This window comes from Calypte anna, chromosome 3, assembly GCF_003957555.1.
Source record: "Calypte anna isolate BGI_N300 chromosome 3, bCalAnn1_v1.p, whole genome shotgun sequence".
In the NCBI taxonomy this organism is placed as follows: Eukaryota; Metazoa; Chordata; class Aves; order Apodiformes; family Trochilidae; genus Calypte; species Calypte anna.
In genome coordinates, this window is record NC_044246.1 from 12,479,300 (window position 1) to 12,497,640 (window position 18,341).

Consider the following 18,341-nt stretch of genomic DNA (forward strand, 5'->3'; position numbering starts at 1 on the left):
TCTCTGAGTTGCTGGAAACTTTCCTTTGTAATATTATCTTCAGAGTTCTTGTCTCCTCCTTTGCTTTCTTAGTTTCCAAACTTTCTGTAATACTGTGATTTCTCTTTGCCACATCTCTGCCTTAAGTATGTATTGAGATTAGAAGGTTGTTTTTTTTCATGATTCTTGATCAATGTATTTGAGTTTCCTAAGTATGAATGTAGAACTAAAACCAGAATGTTGCTTCATGTTAAGGTTACTTACAGTAATATCTCATAACATTGGAATTCCAATGTATGTTCTGTATAATTCAGTCCACGCTTTTCTTCATGAGAACATCATGGTCTACTGCCTGTAGAACAGTTTTTTTTAAAAATGGACTAGTAATATTAAGAGCATGGTGTGTAGATTCCTCCATTTGAACATGAATATCCATTAAATGATCAGAGGTTTTAATACAGTCTGCTATTGAGAAACAGCAGGGAAACTTGCATTAGTAATTTCCAAACTCTGTTGTATGGTTGCAATACAGTTCAAACAGTTAAGTTTCAGCTTCAGTTCAAGGGCTGACTTTGTGTGTGCTGTGTATATTTTTTGCAGTAGGAAACCAATGTTTGTTCTGTTTGTTTTTAATATGAAAAGGTCTGAACATGAGAGACATTCCCCAAACTGCCCATTTGTGAAGGGTGAGCACACTCAGAATGTACCTCTTTCGGTGACACTGGCAACAAGTCCAGCACAATTTCCCTGCACAGATGGCACTGACAGAATAGCCTGCTTTGGATCTGGAAGTTGCCCTCATTTTCTAGCTGCTGCAACAAAACGAGGAAAGATCTGCATATGGGATGTTTCCAAACTTATGAAGGTATACAATATGGACAACCAGTTTTTATTAACTAATTACCAAATAAGCATATTTTGATTTAAATTGAGTACATCTTCTGTTTTTTTTATTTTTATTTCTCAGGTCCACTTAAAATTTGAGATCAATGCATATGATCCAGCTATTGTGCAGCAACTTATGTTATCAGGAGAACAGAGCTCAGGGGTTGACTCAAGGAGACCAACATTAGCATGGCTAGAAGATTCATCTAGCTGCTCAGATATACCAAAATTAGAAGGAGACAGGTAGGCCAACCTACAAAATAAGAAATATGAAATGCTGCTGTGTAAGTAGTAAATGCTGTTCAATTAAGTCATGCTTTGTGAAACATATTTTTTTTCATGGAAATAATTTTTTTAATCACTGTTCACAATCTGTTCACAATGCAGTACTTAAAAACCAAATAATCTAAACCCCTATCTTTGCAGCCACGTCCATTTTATTCCTGTTATTTCAGTTTTTACACTCTGCTAAGAGAGATACACTAGATCTTGTTGGTGCCCTTTGTTGATGTTCCAGAGGTTGAGGAAAAGTAGACAGGAATATAAGTTTTGGAACAACTTTTCATTTTAATTGTGGATGATGCATTTCAAGTTTTGAGAGTACAGGCTACTCAGACTTCTGGAACATGCTAGTTTTTTTGAAGACGTATCTTGAACAGAATCCACTTTTATTAAATTATTAATCTGTTAATATTTTTAAAAGCAACACACTGTTCATACACTCTTTTTGTACCAGCTACTGAATCGCCATGGTAGAACTGAAGACCAGTCTGGTAGCATCACTTTTCAGCAACTATTTTAGGAAATTAAAAGAGCATGTTATCAAGTTTTGGAGCTTTTTTTTGGTTGGTTTTGTTTTTCTTGTAAAGATTCCTAAGAACTGACTTTTATTTCAATTCCATTTTTCTGAATTGTTGGGAATACAATAGTAGAATGAGGCAAATGGGAAGCTGGTCTACTGCTTTGATGATGGAAAAAAAAAAAACTTTTATTAATTAGACCAACGCATCAATGGATGTAAAATACTGACTAAAAGAAATGCCAGATTATAATACACACTGCATTTTTTGCCAGATTTTTCTTCTTTGATTTAAATAAAAATAGGAATGCAGCTACACTGTACATGGTGTCATTGGTACATTCATTTAATTTTTTTCAGTGATGATCTGCTGGAGGATTCAGACAGTGAAGAGCATTCCAGATCAGAATCTGTGACAGGTAGGTTCTATCTGATCCACGTAATAGTTTAGAGGTGAGGAAGAAAATTTTTCTTCTCAGGCTATGAAAACAGGCTCTGTCAAAAGCAAAGGAGATTATAGTCACTGATTTAGAAAAAAGAAAAATATTAATATATTCACTGTATTAGGAAAAAAAGATTGACCTTGAAAGTATTGCCAAAATTTAAGTCACTCTGTGGTGGAGAGATTACATATGGGAGAAAAGAAATACTTTACTTTGGTTAATAAATGTCTAATTTGACAACAAGCATTGCTTATCTTGCTGTCAATAAAACACACAAACCAAATTAAGAGAGCTTACTTGGAACCAGAAACAAAGTGTATCTGTACAAAACTCTTTAAATTCAGGAAATTGCCAGAGAGAATTTCTGTATCTTGATTGCTTCCCTGTGGGTTTGCACTTTCAGAGTTATTTCTGTTCCTGATTAAAGAACAATACTATGCATGGTGGTGGTGTATAAGTTTCTTAGAGTTTGAATTAGCAATTTTGATGGGAGAAATGATTACTTGTTTTCTATAATCTAGTTTAACATCTTTGAGGATCAGGAAGTGGTGAAAAAAGAACATGCGCATAGAAATAAGGAAATAGACTTGATAGATTTTTTTTTTTCAGCAAAAATGTTAACAAAGATCTTGGGAAGTATCAAGTTTTAGAGTGTAATGACATGGTTTTCAACTAAGATTGGAAAATGAAGCTGCAGAATTCTTGGTACTGGATTGTTAAGGAGCAAAGGGGGAGCAGGATATGGCAGAACATGAGTTGAGTTGATTAGATCAGTTGGATTTCAGTGTGATGGTCGAGCCTAAGCGGAATAATTGGTAGAAAGATAATGCTGTTTCCTGGGAGACTGGTGACAAAGGCTCATGTCCTGTTCTCCTTACTTTCACTTTTGTTGTTAATTTAATTTACTTTTTGTTAATTATGATAAATCCATAATATATGCAGATATTATTCCTTTTACTTGAACATATGTTAAACATTTTTGTTTTCAAGGGCATACATCACAAAAAGAAACTATGGAAGTCAGCCTGGATATAACAGCTCTCAGCATTCTTCAGCAACCTGAAAAACTTCAGTGGGAAATTGTTGCAAATGTTCTGGAGGACACGGTTAAGGATCTAGAAGAACTTGGGGCAAATCCTTGTTTAGCCAACTGTAAAAGTGAAAAGATGAAGGAAAAACATCTAGAACAACACAACATTCCCTTTCCTTGTTTGTTAGCTGGAGGTCTATTAACATACAAATCACCTGCTACCTCTCCTGTTAGCAGTAACTCTCAGAGGTCACTGGATGGCTTAAGTAGGACTCGAGGTGAGAGTGTCTCGGAACAGGGATCAACCGACAACGAATCCTGCACTAATTCAGAACTGAATTCCCCTCTGGTAAGGAGGACTTTACCTGTATTGCTGCTATACAGCATAAAGGAGTCTGATGAAAAAGCAGGAAAACTCTTTTCACAGATGAACAATATTATGAGTAAAAGTATACATGATGATGGCTTCACGGTTCCGCAGATCATTGAAATGGAGCTGGACAGTCAGGAGCAGTTGCTGTTACAGGATCCCCCTGTGACTTACATTCAGCAGTTTGCAGATGCTGCAGCCAACCTGACTTCTCCGGACTCGGACAAGTGGAGCTCTATGGTCCCCAAGCCTGGGACTTTGGTTCAGTGCCTGCGTCTGCCAAAGTTTGCAGAGGAGGAGAACCTGTGTGTAGATTCAATCACTCCCTGTGCAGATGGAGTTCATTTGTTAGTAGGACTGCGGACTTGTCCTGTTGAATCTCTGAGTGCAATAAATCAAGTAGAGGCCTTGAATAATTTAAATAAATTAAACTCGGCGCTATGTAATAGAAGGAAGGCAGAACTAGAATCAAGTCTTGCTGTAGTGAATGGCACAAGTATTGATGTAATCCAGCATGAGTCACCAGCAGATGTACCAACTCCTTTAATAATTCAACCTGAACAGAGAAGTGTTAGTGGTGGATACCTAGTGCTTTATAAGATGAATTATGCCACTAGAATAGTTACTTTAGAGGAGGAACCAGTAAAAATCCAGCATATCAAAGACCCCCAAGACACAATTACCTCAATGATTTTGCTCCCACCAGATATATTGGATAATCGAGAGGATGACTGTGAGGAGCCTGTAGAGGAAATACAATTAACTTCTAAAAATGGCAATGGGAGAGAGAGAAGATCTGAGATCTCTACTCTTGGGCACCTGGTAATAACTACTCAGGGTGGATATGTAAAAATACTAGATCTTTCAAACTTTGAAATTCTGGCCAAAGTGGAGCCACCTAAAAAAGAGGGCACTGAGGAACCAGATATGTTTGTCTCTGTGATATACTGTTCGGGCACAGACAGATTATGTGCATGTACCAAAGGTAAGACTTTTTTAAAAGTTTTTTTTTCATGCTTGTTTTGATTGTATTTGGATTATGTTGTAGAATGTTAGAATCTAAGTTGAGCTCCACTTAATTCATCTACCGTTTACTTGTGTTCTAGAGAGACAAACTAATTAATTCCTCCATTTTAAATATAGATTTTAACCTTCATAATGGGAATATCTTGTGGGTATATCCAGGGTACTGGTAAATTTGTTTTTGTAGAGACACAGATTTTCTTAAATCAAAAACAAATAGAAGTAATTCTTGTGTGTAATTATTTCTGTGCTGCAGATTGATGTTTCAGGAATATGTACCATGTCTGTAATTTGCAATATAAAGAATGTAGAAATGACAATGCCTTAAATGCAACATCTTTTTCAGTCTGAATATGGCATTTTGAGGGAAGGGGGGAGGCAGGAGTGGAATGTAACTGGAGTCCAGGCAATTGCTACTTCATAGATATCCTTAAACTGCCACACACCTCTCTGCTGCTTTGTGTTGTACTGGGGCAGTGGGAGCAGCTCTGGCTGTCATCCAGCTGAGTTCCTCTGTGCTCCCATGTCCCATCTGCTTCTCTTGCATTTGAATGCAGCTCAGGTGGAAAAGCTTAGCCTGTCAGAGGGACTGAGCTGGTGGAATGGTTCACACAGTTTAGATGAAATCTGACTGATATTGTGTTGAATGTTACTAGAAGAATTTAAATGGACACATTTCCTCATTTCATAGTCTTGTCGTATTAACAACTGCTCTTAGGAGGAATGTGTAAATTAGTATTGAAGTTTGCAAATTCCCAGTAGAAACATTCATGAGTACTAGATTGTTCTTTTTTGGTAGCTGCTTTTGAAGAAATGTCTATTAGACTGTTTTAGCTTTATTTAATAACGTATGGTTTTCCCTAGTTAAAATGAAACTCTGAAAGGTTAATGGCCTTTGAAAAATGTTAGTATATCATATCCTTGTCAAAATGTTTTTGCCTACACTTTGTGGATCAAACTGCAGTCTCCTTTAAAATAACACCTGAATCTTCCTGCAGTGGTGGTGTTTGGTTTTATTTCCCTTACAAAATTGTGCTATTATTTATTTCTTACATTAAATATATTCTGTCTTTCTTGTGTTTTAAGATTAATGATAAAAGTTAAAGGGCTAGTTACTGAACTTTGCACAGTTCTTTCCCATCCCATGATAGTGTGTGTGGTAATTATATTCTTGCAGTGTTCGGTATTATCTAAACCTGTTTTGGGGCCTTGAGTGTAAGATAAAAAGGTCTGTTGAGTTGGGAGCATTTATTCTGTGTGCATAGCAGTATTTATCTCTTCTGCCTAGATAGCCACCACCTCTGTTACTGACTGGAGGATACTTCATCTTCCTTATAATAGACAAGCACATCAGTCAGCTTTCTCTGTAAATATCTCTGTATTTTTTCCCTCTGAGAGTGCTATAATATCCATCTAGTAATTTATAAATAGCTTTGCTGTGACTTATTTTGTTCTTGCTGCCTTTAAAATGAAGAATTTGGGTTTTTTTCTTCTGTAATCCTGTATGCCACAGATATCCCTCTGCCCTCAAGTTTCCTTTTTGAGTATAGTACTTTGATAAATATTTTTTTAATCGATTGGTTATTCTTATTTTCATTTACACTGGCTGCACTCCCATTTAGAACTTGATTTTATGCTCTGCAACAAAACTAGAATGAACTTGAGAATTCATTATTTTCATTGTTAAATGTCTCTAGAAGGCTTCAATTTCTATTCCTTTTTTTCACATATCCGTAACCTCCTAGTGTCATTTTTCTCACTTTTGAGAAATTAGGTTTCCAAGCCATCATAAATACCAAGGCATCAATGTCCATTAGCAGTCTGGGTTGCAGAGTCGTAATACTAGAGACATCTGAAGCCTGAGTCCTAATGTTTATGCCAGAATTTATGAAACTTTATAAAGAATGAATGAATTGATCTTACATGTTTATAAACTGTACCACATAAAACTGAGGAATACTATAAGAAAAGGCAAACAACCCCCCTCAACTATTAGTATTTTTTTAATCCCATGTCTTATTGTACATTTGAATAACTTACTGTAAGCAATGGATTTTACGTAATTTTTGTTGTGTTGATTCATAACCATCTTTCAACTGTTCTGCTGTAAGTAGGTAAAATTGCTTGCTATCTGTCAGGCAGCAGCAGATTAGGGTTTTTTTCTTTTAATGCAGTTTTCTTTAGGCTTCATCCAAAATAATTTTGAGGCTCCTCTGTGCTTACTATCACACATGGGTTGGTGCCTGAAGCCTGACAGCATTAAGACGAGACATACTGAAGGCAGAATAGCCACATCCAGTGATGTGCTTAAAGTTAATCCTTCTAGCAAGTACCTTCTAGTGCTGGGACTTAAGTGAAAGTGCTAAGCAGAAGATTTGGCACCTATAAGCACTTGAAATGCTTTGAAGTTATTGGAAAACTATTCAAGTATAAGCTGTAGAGTCTTTCCTGTTCACGTGCTTGGATGGTAGGAGTAGGCAAATGGATACCATAATGAGTGACAGTTTTGAATGCAGAATAGCCTATTTTTTTCTGCTGCTCCTGCTTGTTGATGTTATTTTCATTGGTAGATTATGCTCTCCCAGACCAGCCAATTAAAGATATAACTGAAGAGCAATCTCTGTGTAAAGGGGTGTTTCAGGTTTTTGAGTGGTTTTAAGTAAAGACGTTTCAGACCTGTATTTGACATCATCCATCTTTGTGAGCTGAGAATCATTACTCTTCTTATAGAGCTTCCAAACATTATCTCTTGGCATCATGTTCAGGTGCTTTGCTGTTTCAACAGGGTTTACTGCAGAGGGAAGTGTGCAAGTGTGGTCTTGTGTCCAGTAAAGTAAACATAGTGGACCTAAGTTAAGTAAACATAGTGGACCTAAATTTCTTTGTACTTTGCTTTTTTCTCATCCCCTTGGCTAAAGTAGATTATAGTTAATATCCCCTTAGTAGTGCTTTGTGTTATCATATGGGGAGTTTATTGTTTTGTCTTGTGTTGTTAATATAAAACAGCTTAAAATCTGCTTTTATAGCACCCAGAATAAATAAATTCTTTACTATACCACTTTGCATTAAGCTGACACGTATTGTTTTTATAATAGGGTGGCAGCTGTAGGGTAGTCGTTTAATGATATTTGAAGCCTGTTACCTGGCTTCTTAGAGGATCAGATATAGTTTGTTCTGGATGTGTAGATTTCCAAAACTACGGTTGTCACCACCTTATTTATATCTCAATGTCCATGTCATTATTATATGTTATTTAAATTGCAGTCCTACAAAAAATTGCCTAAGAAAATTATATGCAATATGCATTCTGCTTTTTTCTTTTGTTTGATTTGGTTTGGATTGTTTCCTTAATTTAGCTGCTAAGCTCAGTGTTTGCCATTAATACATTTTTGTTGGACTTTGCTTTAGAATATGGAATGAGGTGAAAAAATAGGCATATCTGATAAGTTCCTTTTTTATCTAACATAAGGGTGCAAATCTCTGCTGTGTTTTCTTTTGGCAGTTTTAAAAATTGTACATATTTTTTTTCTCAGAGTATGTTTAAAAACAGCATTAAGAGTTGTAAGCCTTCTGCCTTTCACTGTTACTGATGTTCTCCCTTTTCAAATTGTGAACTTCAGTGGGTGTAGCTCTCTGAAGAAATATTATCAAGTCAGAAAATGAGGTGGCATTTCTTGCAAATCCCACTCAAAGTGTAGCATTGAAATGTGCAAGTTGTTGGGGTACTTTCCACCCAGACTGGGTGGTCAAGTAGGTGTTAAAATGTGCACAATCGGACTGCTGTTGTTCCCTCAAGTGAGTGAAGCATTCCTGGATTGTGCTCACCTGAAATTTGCAGTCTAATTTTTTCCCAGATCTAGTTTTTGAATGTCTGTGTTGAGTGAAGATTTTGCTGTAAATCATTTCCCCATTGAGTCCTATCAAATATTCTGGTATTTGTCTTTGCTTTACATCTAGTAGAAAATCTCTCAACAGAAGATAAACATGAAGTGGTTCTTCAATATTTCCTTAAATTAATTTACTTACGTTTTCAGTGTAATTATTATTTGAAAGTTTGTATTTCTTTTTATTTTAAGAAAGAAGAGCTTTAGGGCGCTTTCTTTTTCCCTAGCAGTTCTCTTTTCTGCCTATGTTGCTTCAGAGCCCACAGACAAAACCAAACAGCCCCAAATGAAGTTCCATGATCACCTTCTAACTGGCAGCAATTCCTAGCATTGTGCCAGTTCTTTTGGATATTGTCTTGAGTAAGCCAGAGTTGGAAGCTGTAAGAAGTCCATGAACATTGAATGTAACCCATCATGTACATCATGTATCTTAGTGATTTTTTTTTTTTTTAATATTTCTAGTTGCAGGCCAGGCAGAACTGGATGGCACTTTCCTTTCTTGCTCTTGAGTTGTATGTAGTATATTTATTTTTATTACTCTATGAACTTTTTCTCTCTTTTCTGTTGTTTTGTTTTGGTTGTTTTGTGTTGGGGTTTTTGTTTCTGGTTTTGTTTTTGTGGGTTTGGGGGTTTTTGTTGTTGTTTTGTTTTGCCTTCTATGTCATTAGACTTGGTAAGCCTTGCATTTTGTGTTTTTGAAGTTCAGGAATCAAATCAGTGTTTCCTGTTTTCTGCCTTCATTGACAATGGGGTCTAATAGAGTTGGGGAGAAACCAAGTTTATTTCATGTTGGAATTAGTGTTGGAAGTGGTGCTAAGAGATCATCTTCAAGTCATAATCAATTTGACTTACCTATTCAGAAGAACAGAACTGATAAGCCTGTTTTCAAAGTTCTTCAACATGGGGAATGTTGTCCTTGGTGATGATTTTTTTTTTCTTCTTCCCTTAGAGATTAGCCTGTATAATCTATGTTGCTTTGGAGTCATTATTGCTCTACTGTCTCTTATGAACGTAGCAAAGAAATTGCTTCAAACGGAAGGGAAGACAGAGCTTATTTAGTACTGTCCTTCTCCAACTACTTTTTTACTGAAGCTGTATATCTCCCTTCTAAACTTTTCTCAGGGCCCTTGAAAGAAAAAAAAACAACCTTGCTCTCCCTTCCTAAAGAGCTGCGCAAGTCAGTCCACGTGGTTCTTGATGAGATACTCAAAACCAGGCAGAGTGATCCTACAGATGTCTTGGAATGGAACAGAATTCCATAGGAGCTCTGCAGTCTGTACATACCATGTGTGAATATACATAGTGGGATATTTGCTCTTTTGAGCAGGAAATTGAATCCAGTTTATCCTCTGACTCACAAGAGCTGCTCTTACAGAACTGCTGGCTAGCTGATTTTTCTTCATCCCATAATAGTGCATTTAATTACTTTTTGCTAGGCGTAGTAACTTTCACTTATCCCTATTCAATTGCATTCTATTTTTACATAAGCTAGGATGGATTTTCACAGCTGAAATCTCCAAGAATAGTGTAAATCCTGCTGAAGTGAGGTTTTGGGGAAGCTTTCTCGAGGACATTTTTCAAGTGTTCTGAACTAATATGGTTAGAGCTAAGCCCTTCTCTGCAACCCAGTGGTGCGATGAGGAGAGCTGTAAAGTTGTTTAGTGGATACTTATGTGTGGTATGAGGGTTTTTGTTGGCCTTTTTTTTTTCTTAATTCCTTTAGCCACTCAGGTATTGCTCAAGTATGTTCTCGTGTTTTGATTTGCTATCAACAGTTGTGTTGCTCTTCCAGGCTTCTGTCAGAGTGCAGGATGTTTTCAGGATACTGAACGTTTCACCAGATTGGCTTTGACTGTGGTGGCCTAATCTTTGGCATTTCTCTAACTTGTGCCAGTGCTGCATTCCTGGAAATTATAACTGTTTTGCCAGGGTGAAGCTTGGGATTTATTTGGATGGATTTATGATTCTTGTGGTCTGTGTAACCCACCATGTTCTTGAGTTTAAGCAAATTGCAGACTTTAAATACAATTCAGAACTGTCTTTTGCATGTGTTAGCTGTTATTTTGAAGAAATATAATGATGCTGATTTCCAATTATTCTCCTTTGTGATCACTGAGTGTCAGTTCTTGTATCATCTTGGTGGTTCAACAAAAGCATTTATCACTGCTGTCAAAGTGATGCAAGCAGAGAAGTCTACAGAGAAGCCACTGCTTATGGTGTTTGCTACCTGGCTAGAATTAGAAGAGTGAATGAGTCACTGTTTCAGCATAGTAGTGCATGCCCTGAGCCAATAGTAATGAAAAAAAACACCACCAAAAAGGCAGCAGCATTTTTTTTTTAACATTTTTATATTTTCCTGGCATTTGACTATAGAAACTATGGTATCTTTGAAACAATTAAGCAGGCTTCATCAGAAGGTCATCTTTGGATATTCTATGAGAGCAAATGTCTCCTTTGCGGTACAGAAGCAAAGGTGTATAGAGGGTTTTGGACGTGTGCACAATCAGTAATAGTTTTATAGTCTAGTACTGTATAACTGAAATTCATGATAAACTTCTTCACAGAAGCTTTTTAAAAACAAATATGAGGATGTGAGATGTCTCAACTTTAATGTAGAATTTTTCTTGGAAAAGCGCTGGGATCTTTCAGGAATGCAGAGATTGTGACTCTGTTGTAGTGTGGATGAAAATGGTGAGGATGTTTTTTGCTGCTGTTATTTAGTGACAGAAACTCAAACTTGGCTGAAAACCAAAGTTTTGTTTCTTTAAGACCAAACCCAAACCAACCATCTGGAGAATAAGTGAGACCTTGGCATAACTTTCCCTTAAAAATTCCTAACAAGTTCTGAAGTTCTTTAGCATTTCTCTTGCTGTGAGCCATAAAACTGTCAGATAATGGAAATAAGTTAAACTTCCATTGCATGAGGGTATGTTTTCTTTCCAGGACAGGAGACTATCTGGTATTGGTTGTTGAGATCGTCCTGATCTTTGAGCTGTAAACATAATGTGAAACAAACTGAGGTTTGGCTTTTTACCAGATGAAGCTGTTAAGGTCTGTGTTATCAAATGGGTCCCTAATTCTCTTTCTTTGAGGGAAAATGCTCAGTTGTGAGCTGCTCTTTTTCAAGGAAACACATTACTAATAAGTGTTATTTGCTAGAAATACTTTTTATGCCCTCCACTCTTGGGATGTACTGTTATACACTGGGTGGATTGGGGCTGGGAAGGGGACACTACAGGCTTCTTACTGGATCTCAGTGATAAATGCCTCACCAGAAATGGCTTAATGAAATAGCTGTTTAAGTAAGACAGATTAAAAAGCGAAACATAGGTAGCAAGGGAATCTCACATCCCTTCAGATGCCGGGAGCTGTTCTTTTGGGCGGCATCACACAGACCCTGGGTGGATTTTTCCACAGCACATTACACAGAACCTGTCTATGGAGAGGTTCTTCTTTTTGACCTCAAGCGAGAGGTCACTTGAGCTATTAGTTTCCTGATTTTATTTTGTCTTATTAAAACAGCTGTTTTGTTAAGCTGTTTGTTGTCAGGTCTTTCTTACAGAGATCCAGAAAAAAACCCTGTACCAGCTCTGTGCCTTTAACATGTTCATGCTCTGCCTCCCTGCACCTCTGTCACTGACTGGTTTGCTCCCATCACCCCTCACAGTGGAGAACATGCACCTTCTGATTATGTTTCTGTCTTGGGTTTTTACTATGTGTATTATCTCAGGTTTGTTTCTAATTACCTGGATAATTTGCATAACAGGGTTTGTCATAACATTAGTCAGGGTGCTGAAAGACTGTAGTCAGTTTCCAGAAAAACTGCTGAAGGCCGACCCTTTCCTCTCTATTGAGATCATATGATTAGGATGTTTGTAGCTTCTAAGACTGCTAGTAGCCCCTTCTGCTCCCCCCAACCCTCTTTGAAATTAAGCATTCCCTCTCAGTGACTTCACTGTAAATGACAAAATTAATCTGTGTGTCTGTGGTGATGAATAAGGGGTAACTTTAAATGTTTTCAAGCTTCTGTTGGAAAGATGTGTCCACTGAAAATTTTGGACTTGAAATCACATTTGTTGACCTGATCATTGTTGTTACTCTGGATCTAATGAAATAACGTGAAGAGCCCCTTAGTTTGAGAGTTTGGTGAGGAAATATTGTTTTTTCAAATCCCAAATGTTGAACTTTAAAAGGAAATTTATGCAGCCTGTACAAATGAGGTTGTGTAGGCCTTCAGTTGACACAATGGACCACTCTGTTTGCATTATGGGAAGTGTCATAATGGTTATTATTTTGCATTTCAGTTGAGTTTTCCTCAATTAAGCTTTAATCCTTCTCTTCCCTAATACTTATTTTCCTTTCATAAAATTCACATTTGGCATCATTATTTTTGTAGTTCTGTTTTGCATTAACCCTGAACATTTTTGTAGTAGTGAAGCAAAACGAGTATTGCTCTATAATCTTACTGATGTCCTGCGTGATTATTGTCATAGTTGTGTAGTACTGTAACTGCAGGCCTGCTGTCTGAGTTGAATTTAGGTGTATGCCTGTCTAAATTTCCTTCTTTTGTTGTCTGTGATGATTTTAGGTGGAGAACTTCATTTCCTTCAGATTGGAGGGACCTGTGATGACATAGATGAAGCTGATATACTTGTAGATGGATCCCTTTCCAAAAGTGTAGAACAGTCATCAGAAGGCACCAAGCCCTTATCTAATCCTTCTAGCCCAGGCATTACAGGTAAATTGCATGTTTAAATGTATCAGAATAATGCGTTTGTAATTTCTGGAAATTGCATGTTAGTATGACTGATATATTTAGCAGTATGTTCCTTTATACTTCTTTGATGCCTGAAATGGAATTTCTGTAGTTACCATATGTCTATAGCTGATTATGTATAAGCATAACACTTCAGCAGCTTCTGATTTTTTTTTTAAAGGAAGCTTTTATATCACTGATTGTTTTTGCTATCTGTACATGTTATTTTAAGTGTGGCAGACAGAGAAAACCTGATAATTGTGTATAGTTTAAATAAGCATGAGCTCTTTATTTGTAATTAAAATAATATTTTCATTACGTAAAATTGCAAATAAAGTTTCGTGATGAAGTTGTACTGGCCTACTTAATAAAACTACAAAATGTGTTCAGCAAGTATTGTTGCACATGGTAAAATTGATGCTCTCTCTATTCAGGCAGTGCAGTTGCTGTTGATAAATTAAGTTTACAAAGTGAACTCTTGGATTTTTGTTTTTAGCATTTTGTCTGGATTGAGCCATGTCCAAATACTGCTGTCAGTTGCTTAATAGATTCCTTCTTGCAAAGGTAGTCTGCCTTAGGACAGCAAGAAATAATTGTTCAGAGTATTTAGATTTTATCTTCATTGCACTTCTCATATACCAGTTCTGGCACCAGAGTGCTGCCTTTTGTAGTATCCTGGTCCACTTGGGTAGACTAAAGAGTTGGGTGAGAGGGTTGTTCCCTTTTGTAGTGAGACAGAAGGGGAAAAATGTGAGGTATTCCTCCTGCTTGGAAAGGGGAGCAGGGAGTATGCAGGTTATGTAAGATCTTGCATGGACCTCTCCATCTTTTTTGAGCCCCCATCAAAGATGTTTAGTGTACATAACTTTCTACAAATCTAATTTTGCTGGTTAAGCTTGAGGAACGTTTGAGTCTTGTAGATTTTGTTGATTTTTAAAGTGTGTATATTTATATAGTCTTTATTTTGTGCTTTAAAGGATATTGTTTGTGAGGGAGCTGTGAAACCATTACTTTTTTCCTTTTGTTTTAACCAGAAATTGTTGAAGATAGAAACAGTTTGTTTGGTTTATTTTATTTGGGTTGGAAATTAGAGGCTTTGGTCATGTCTGTTGGGCCAGAAATAAGGATATACTGGGAATAGATGATCAGCAATATAAAATGTAAGAATAAATTACATAAAGCATGAAGATTAAGCAGTGATCCAATGGAAATGAACCATTCATGTAGCCATGACTTAAGAAAAGTCATGTTTATTTTTTGTGTGTGGTGGGGAGTGTCTGCCTGCAGCTGCAGAGTATGCAAAAGGGGTTTTTTTTCTTAAAAGCAAATTGAAAAAGGCTGTTACTTTTCTAACCAGTTTAAAACTTTTTTCAGGTTTTCACTTTTAGTAGAAAAAAATCATGTAATTCTGTAAAAGAAACCAAGTATACTTGACAGCACTGGAAAATTAAGTCCTTCATTCAGTTTAGGGTTTGATTCCACATTACATGTGACTGCTCTGAATTCATAATTGTTTCTTTTGGAGGGGGAGTGAGAGAATAAAGCAAAGAAAGTATTGTCTACTCAAAGCTGGAATTGTTGCATAGTTTGAGCTATGATCTTAATTCTTATTGCAGTGCCATCTAGCTAATGAGATTCACATTAGGAAGTAAAAAAAGTTATGGCATTTGCAGTATTATTGAAATTAAATTTCTAAAGCATTTCTCTTTTCCTCAGCATTTTCATGCCTCCTAGACTGAAAAGTAGGAGTTGTTGCAATGAGAAGGAATTTTCTGCCTGACTGGGTATTTCATGTTGAGCCTCTCTACTCTTTGGGAAGAATCACATATTCCTCTCTAATTTCAAGCTGGAGGATGTTAGCTTCTTCCTATCCTGTTTTCATCCTGGCTTCCTTTGCAAGATAGTCTCTAGTTCAGACTTAATTTTCTCCTTTTGAAACACATAATTTCTTGACAAATAACAGATTTTCTCCAAAGTGCATCTTTAAGAGAAAACACTTAGAATGTTAAGTAAATTAACATAATGCATGTCTTATTTTCCATCAAGTTTTCCTTTAATTTCAGTGCTTCCTCAATATCCTTGTTTCCTCAGGACAAAACTTGAATATGAAAACAAGAAAATACAATACTTGTCTACAGCTAATGTCTTTTAGGTGCATTATGTAAAGCTCATTTGTTTTTCCCTTGCCCCTCTTTAAAGATAAATTGGGAGCCTTTCAAAACTTTCTAGTAATCCACCATAAAAACAAGTTTATATGGATAAGCAGGTGCCAAAGTAATGTTTTAAACAGTGATAAGAATGTTACAACTGCGTAGTAAATCCATGTCTTGAAATGTAAATGTAAAACTTTCCTTTATTTTTTTTTCTCTGAGTCAACAGAGATATTAAAATGTTTTAATCGGCTTAATTACTTCTGCCTAATGCTTCTGGTTGAATCCCAGACAGCATGTTCAGAGCTCACAGTAGTTAGGAAATTTATTCCACATGACCTGTCTTCAAAGGATACTGGCTTCAAGGCTAAGGTTGTTTGGTTTTTTGTTTTTTTTTTTTTTCTCTCCTGTGTGTGGGTTTGGTTTTGTTTTGGGGCTGTTTTTGGGGCTTTTGTCTTGGTTTTGGTTTTTTTAGAAAAATCATATATTATGTTATTAGTTTTACCTATAACAGTTTGGATACATTTCAAACTGTTTATAGTGTTGTGGAAAAAAATACCTGAGTAGTAATTTGTGTATGTTCTGTGATTATTCAGGAGTTGATCTTTTGGTGGATCAGCCATTTTCCCTGGAAACTCTGACATCCTTGGTGGAACTGACCCGTTTTGAGACCTTGACACCAAGGTTTTCAGCCACAGTCCCTCCCTGTTGGGTAGAAGTCCAGCAAGAGCAGCAGCAAAGGCGACATCCTCAGCATCTGCATCAGCAGCATCATGGGGATGCAGCTCAGCATACTCGAACTTGGAAGCTACAAACAGACAGGTAGGCAGGGTAATGGTGCAAAAAGGATCATGTGCATTGTTGTATAGTTGGTACAATCAGAAATGATATGCAATTGAATTGTTTTTGTGTAGTATGCAAGCTTAAGAATGTGTACTTTCAAAAGTAATAATCCCTATACATGACTCTTTGTGAGTGTGTCAGATTTGTGTTAGTTGACCATGAAACAGATTGAAAAGTCAAGTTTTGAATCTGATAGAATCTGGATTTATGGCTGTTCATGTCAAGTTAAGTCCTTATATGAAAGAGGAATGTAAAGAGATAAAATTAGAAGTTTTTAGTACTGAAAAACTTTGACAGCTAATAAATGAGTCATGGTGAAGATGATTAAATCACAATCCCTTTGTTAATAGGGTAGAATATACAATCTTAAAATTGAGAGCAACATTAGCTCTTAACTAAAAGTTATATTGGAAGAAAATTACTGAATTCTGGTGATTTTGTTGGTCCTTAAGATCTCCTTTCCTTTTAACTTCTCCTTTTCGAGTGTCTCATACTGATTCCTGTCAAGATGTGGGATTATGGGGTTAGATGGATGAGTAATGCAATTTTATATGTTAATTCTTTTGTTTCTCAAGTAGATAGAAGGAGATAATCCTGTTAATGTGTTTTAAAAAATGGCATTATGTTACATGCATTCTTTTTCAGTCTTTGGTTTTTTTCAAAGGCTGTGTAACAAAAAAAGAAAAAAGGCAGAATGTGGTCTGCCTTATGAATTATCTAAATTCCAGTAGTTCACCTGTTCACTGTTCACTGTTGCTGCTTAAACGATAACCACAAGCTCTTTCCATTTCATCTTTTGTTTCTTTCTGCCTTTCCTCCAAAGATCAGTTTTCCCATGTTGCTTTTTCTGAAAAGCAGGCTATTTTTTTATGTGGATCTGGAATCTATTGAAAGTGTATTTTATTTTCTTGAGGAAGATATGGCGATCAGGAATATTACTGTAAAAAATGCAGAGAAGTAAATATATTTGCACCAGTCTGTAATCTATTTTTAAATGGTTTTCTGCACAGTGCTTAGTGTAGCATATTATTTGATTTCAAACTTTTCTTTTTTTTTTGTAATTTAGAAAAACATCTAACCAATATTTATAGCCATATACTCAGTTTCATAGTGTTCTCAGTTATACAATTAAGTAATCAGTCTCTCAATGTTACTGCATTAAAAAAATATTTACTGGTAAATTGAGAAGATCAGGAAGTGCAGCTATTCTAAAAATAGATAGAAATGTTGCAATTGACGCATGATTAACTTTATTTTCTCTTTGGTTTGAGTTTTTGCAAACCTTAGTGTATGTATCTATGGAACTGATTATTGAGGGGTGCTTGTTCCCAGAAGTTTACACTCAAAATGTAAAGAGAAGTTTCTTTTAAAAGGAAAATATGACTCATTAAAGAAAGCTGCACACATTTTGCACAGCACAGGCTTCTGAGTGTGCACCTGGTAAGAAGCCCTTCTCGTTCTTTATAAGTTACTAAATGTATTTAAAAAAAAATTTTGAAACTAGTATTTTGAGTCTCCTAGACGTGGCTGTTATACCACTGGAAAGCAACATTGCTTAACACCTTCACACACAGTTGTGAAGGCTGAGTTAAGGGAACACAAGATAGTTACTATCATGCTTTCATACACTTCACTGTTTAGCAGCTCCCTTTTTAGTGATTTTTTTTTTCCATAATTCCTTTTTTCTTTAGAAATGTCTAACTGGTTTTGCAGGAATATGGAAACTGAACTGTAATGAAGGTAATAGGGAATCATTTCACTGCTGCTTTCATCTGAACATTGATCTTCCCTCTCTTACCAATTGGTTTTTAACATGTTCTTCACAAAATGAATGTGATTAACTACAGTTTGAAAGACTTACTTCAGAAAATTATGCAGATGTCAACTAACACAAAATAAGTTTTTCTTCTTAATAAGGAAAGTATGCATAGATGGAGAACATACTGGGTAATGCTGCTTCCTTGATCTGAGTTTTCTTTTGACACTGGGTCATTGTCTTCTCTTTTCCTGATAGCAACAGCTGGGATGAGCATGTCTTTGAACTGGTTCTACCAAAAGCCTGTATGGTTGGACATGTGGACTTCAAGTTTGTTCTGAATTCAAACATCACAAACATTCCCCAGATTCAAGTGACTTTACTGAAAAATAAAGCTCCAGGCTTAGGGAAAGTCAATGGTAA

At 36.3% G+C, this 18,341-nt stretch overlaps 1 protein-coding gene across 2 annotated transcripts in view; it reads left to right on the forward strand.

Moving 5' to 3' along the window:
• The window catches only part of BIRC6 (baculoviral IAP repeat containing 6), a 154,236-nt gene that overhangs the window by 21,939 nt on the left and 113,956 nt on the right, over positions 1-18,341 (forward strand). For both annotated transcript variants that reach the window (XM_030448725.1, XM_030448726.1), the window contains exons 7-13: positions 622-844; positions 947-1,107; positions 2,024-2,082; positions 3,097-4,491; positions 13,002-13,151; positions 15,916-16,141; positions 18,177-18,337. In XM_030448725.1, coding sequence (XP_030304585.1) covers positions 622-844; positions 947-1,107; positions 2,024-2,082; positions 3,097-4,491; positions 13,002-13,151; positions 15,916-16,141; positions 18,177-18,337 — 2,375 coding nt within the window. The remainder of the gene's footprint in view (positions 1-621; positions 845-946; positions 1,108-2,023; positions 2,083-3,096; positions 4,492-13,001; positions 13,152-15,915; positions 16,142-18,176; positions 18,338-18,341) is intronic.